This window comes from Cajanus cajan, chromosome 10, assembly GCF_000230855.2.
Source record: "Cajanus cajan strain Asha chromosome 10, NIPB_CcT2T_4, whole genome shotgun sequence".
Taxonomy (NCBI): domain Eukaryota; kingdom Viridiplantae; phylum Streptophyta; class Magnoliopsida; order Fabales; family Fabaceae; genus Cajanus; species Cajanus cajan.
In genome coordinates, this window is record NC_138526.1 from 20,151,985 (window position 1) to 20,156,362 (window position 4,378).

The following is a 4,378-nucleotide window of genomic DNA, read 5'->3' on the forward strand; positions in this document are numbered from 1 at the left end:
GTTAGCACCCCACAGCGCCCCTTTCGGGTTCCCTATGACAGATTATTTTCTAAAATAACAGTTTAAAATTACTAAATTACCCCTATTTATTCTAAGCAATTATAAATTAACTATCTACATGATGACAGTTTAAATATGCACACAGAAAGCAGTAAAAGGATGGATTTAAGAAGAAACCTCTTGAAGCGTGCTTTTATATATTGAGTAAAACTGGGAAGCTTTTTGGCGTTCCCTCGCTCTACAAGCTCGCTCGCTCCTTCCTAAAAACTTTTAACTATGGAAATTCGGAAGATTTCCCTTCGACTAGGTTCGATCCTCAAGCAAAATGGCTCGGGGCTCAAGAACTTTGTCGGATCAACTCTCCGAGTGATTTCTAGGGCAGAACACTGCTCAAAAACCCCAGAATACTCAAGGAGAGGGTTGAAACTATCTGAAAAAGTGTGGAATGACGTCCAATTGACGTCATATTTATAGGGAATAGGCGCAATACGGCCTACAGAAGCAATACGGCCGTATTGAAATTTTTGAACTTCAATACGGTCGTATTGAGTTCAATACGGCCGTATTGAAATTCAGAAATTTCAATGCGCCCGTATTGAGTTCACTGCGGCTGTATTGAAGTTTCAGAAACTTCAATACGCCGTATTGAGTTCACTGCGGCCGTATTGAAGCTTCAATACGGCCGTATTAAGTTCAGTACGGCCGTATTGGGCTTCATTCCCTCCACTTCCTTATTTTGAGCTATTCTAAGACCTCTAGACCTACAGAGAACCCTCCTAGGGCCTTCCAGGAGTCCTTCTGGCTGATCTTCCTTCAGTCTTCGAGAGTCTTCAAGCTTTATTTCCGACCCGGACAATTTTAGGGGTCTACAGTCGCCCTTTCAAATCCCAATGGCGAATCATCGAAAATACAATCTAACTTGAGCTCTGACTCTTGCTCTTTATCTTCTTTCGAAGTTTTGACCTTTTGGTCCATTCTAACTTTTTCTATTTTTTGATTTTCTTTTTTCTTTTCGACCTCTTGGTCCATTCGATTTTTCTCTATTTTTTATTTTCCTTCCTTGACCTCCCGGTCCATTCGATCTATCTCTATTTTTTGTTTTTCTTTTTCATCGGCCAAAATGGCCGTATTACTTTCTTCACTTTTCGATTTGTTTGACATCCCTTCCTTGTCTTGACATCCTTCGGCCATGTTGGCCGTTCGATCGGCCATGTAGGCCAACATTCGAGCTAAGAAGCTCGAATAAGGATCCTGATCCTTCATTCTTCAACTGGAGCTGATTCTTTCTCGACTCGAACAACAAACCCTCTTTTCACATCCCAGCAAAACATTTTCTTAACGCCTTCTTCTTCATCCACAACACCAGCGTTGTGGGCATCGAAAGGCCTTGTTTTTGCAAATGCAGTCAGTTGTTGATCTGCGAAGTACATACCTACCTCATATTCTTTCTGATCCGCATCGAGCACTTCCAAACCTTCATCATCATTCCAAAAGAAAATCTTTTGGTGAACAGTTGAAGGAATAGCTCCCACGCTATGAATCCATTCATGTCCCAACAAGACATTGAAATTTGCCTTCGATGGAGTTACTATGAACATGGTAGTTCTTTTCACGCTTCCGATCTGAACATCGAGTAAAATCATGCCCTCAGGGTGTGATGACTTTCCTGCATAATCTGAGATAAGTATGTTATGGGGCTTTAAATCGACCGTGGACTTCCCAAACCTTTTCAGCATAGTCCTCGAAAGTATGTTGACAGCTGCACCTCCATCAACCAAAACCTTATTTACCTCATGCCCTTCGATCATCAAAGTTAACAGCAAAGGCTTAAGGTGACCCTTCATCTCTTCAGTGGGAGAATCAAACACAGTTGAGTTAAATTTGGGAATAACCCTCGAAATTTGGTTGACCCATACAATCTTAGATTCATAGTTGGGATCATCGAAAAAATCCTCTCGATGGATATCCTCCTGCTCATTAACGGATTCCATAGCCCCAACATACTCAGAAGGCAAAATCGACACTATTCCACACATATCCTCTAGAGAGTCATCGAAGCCACTCTCGAAATAGTCAGTGATCAAATCTTCATCATCCTCCATGAATTTTTGAGATGACTCACCCTTTTGTGGTACCGGAATCGAAAAGCGGTTTCCTCTAAAACCTTCAAAGGTTGCTTTCCTCATTCTTTGTTGCCTTCTCCACTGAGTCTTAGTCAAGTTATTGAAGGGTTTCCGAAAACCACGCCCATAACCTCCAGTCATGCTCGAGAATTTACCAGGGGCTGCAGATACATTCGAGAACTTTCCGAGAATTCCTTAGAATGTAGGCCCAACATAATTCATAACTTGCTTTCCTCGACCCATTCCAACCATTTGTCTTGGTGGAGCGTTCCATTTTCCCACTGGGACGTTAGCATTTGGCACAAAGGTATTGCCGAATTCTGATGAGTTGTGCATTTCCATCTTACCCATAGGGGCATTATACTGAGGCATGTGTACCTGCCTCATTGTTAATCCAGTGTTTGACCCAGTATTAGGTTTAGCCTTCTCTCGAAGTTTTTCAGCTCTGTAGTTCCTCATGATTTCTGATTTTTTGAAAGCCTTAGCAGCGGCTCTATCGAAAACAACACTACACCGAGGACATAACATAACTTCTCTATCAGCCTCCTTTTTCTTGGACAAAAACTCGACCAGGCTATCTCCCTCTTTCGGATAGATAGGCTCTTCTTCTTTAGCAAAGTCATCCATCAACTCCTCGATTTTTTCGTCGGAAATAGGCTCAATATTCTCATCATTCTCGACGCTAACTTCGACCATTATTAATTCCCATCGAGACTGGCTCCACATATCCAGTGTGAGCTGCAAATGGGTCAGTGTCCACTTTCATATCCTTCTCTTCGAAAGCCAATTGACCATCAGTAATCGCTTTCTCAATCATATCCCTGAAACGCACACAGTTATTAGTCCAATGACCATACATATTATGATATTTACAAAATTTCTTCCCTTTTCTTTGCTCGAATGGCGGAATTTTATGGTTTTCTGGGAGTACAATTTGTTTATCTTTTAATAAGATATCAAATATCTTATCTGCCTTAGTCACATCGAAACTATATCTCTTAGTCGAGCTCCCTTCCATATTATCTCCTGGTTTTAACATTTGACATTGATAAGTAGGACCAGGACGCAATTCTGCTATGTTAACCTCGAAATCTTCACTCGAAATCTCACAATTAGCATCCTCACCTATCTCTGTGTTTTCTAAATAGGCTACCTTTTCTTTTCGAACAAACCTATCAAACTTTCTTAATCTTTCCTTTTCTAACTTAATTTGCTCGATTCTCCTTACTTTTTCTGCTAATTGAACCATATCTCTCAATTGTTCATTTACCAATTTTTTACGTATTGAGAAGTCTAACCCTGTTGCCGCAATCTTGACTAATTCATGCTCAGGTATATTAGTATAACATCGAGATTTTAATTGCCTGAACCTATTTAAATAGTCATCTAATGTTGCATGGTTTTGTCTCTTAACATTCATTAGATCGACTATACTGACTTTAGTTTCTCCTCGGAAGAAATTTTCATGAAAGCTACCTTCCAATTGAGCCCAAGTGTTTATCGAATTAGGAGCTAATGTTGTGAACCATGTAAAAGCATGTTTAGTCAGCGAACTCAGAAAATACTTCATTTTTAAATGTTCATTATTCGCTAGATCCCCACATTCGACTAGATATCTAGCTATATGTTCGACCGTAGACTCATTTAATTCTCCCGCGAATTTCGAAAATTTTGGGACTTTTGCCCCCCTAGGCAGTTCTACCTGAGTTATGTAATCTGGAAAGGCCGACACAAAATAGGGATGCTCATTTCGACCTACCTCGAAACCATGCCTGTTTAGTACCCTTTCTACAACTTGATCTATGTGATCAGCAGGATTCCTATGAGGTTGTCCTAGATTCTGAAGAAAAACTACATTTCCCCCGAGATTTTCCATATCGTTCATATTCGCACTCATGGCTCTCGAAGGTGGGCTATCTCCCAATTTGTCTCCTATTTTATTTATCAATTCATACAAAGGAGTCATTATATTGTGCATTTGAGTTGACAACAGATTGACCATGTCATGATTACTATGATCCATTTGTTGTCGAAGAGCCATCATGGCTTGACTATTAATGCCTGTGGGGACATAACTGGCCTATCGAACTAGAGATCCCTCATGACTTGTCCCTACATGTTGATATGGGTCTTGCATGACAAAACCCAAACCATTTGGTCCAAGATTATATCCCTGTGGGGATATGTGCATTTGTGGACTTGGTCCTAAATAGGGTACTGGCATTTCGACATGTACGGGTTGGGTACTTCGCCAA

General features: G+C 40.7%; 1 protein-coding gene across 1 annotated transcript; it reads right to left on the reverse strand.

Moving 5' to 3' along the window:
• Positions 1 to 2,805: 2,805 nt before the first annotated feature.
• On the reverse strand, positions 2,806 to 4,164 carry LOC145952364 (uncharacterized). The gene has a single exon (XM_083064715.1). The coding sequence runs from the start codon at positions 4,162 to 4,164 to the stop codon at positions 2,806 to 2,808; it is 1,359 nt and encodes a 452-aa protein (XP_082920841.1).
• Positions 4,165 to 4,378: the final 214 nt, after the last annotated feature.

What these genes read in the sequence shown, in the direction of transcription:
- LOC145952364 (XM_083064715.1), bottom strand. Translation starts at nt 4,164, where the DNA reads ATGGCTCTTCGACAACAAATGGATCATAGTAATCATGACATGGTCAAT.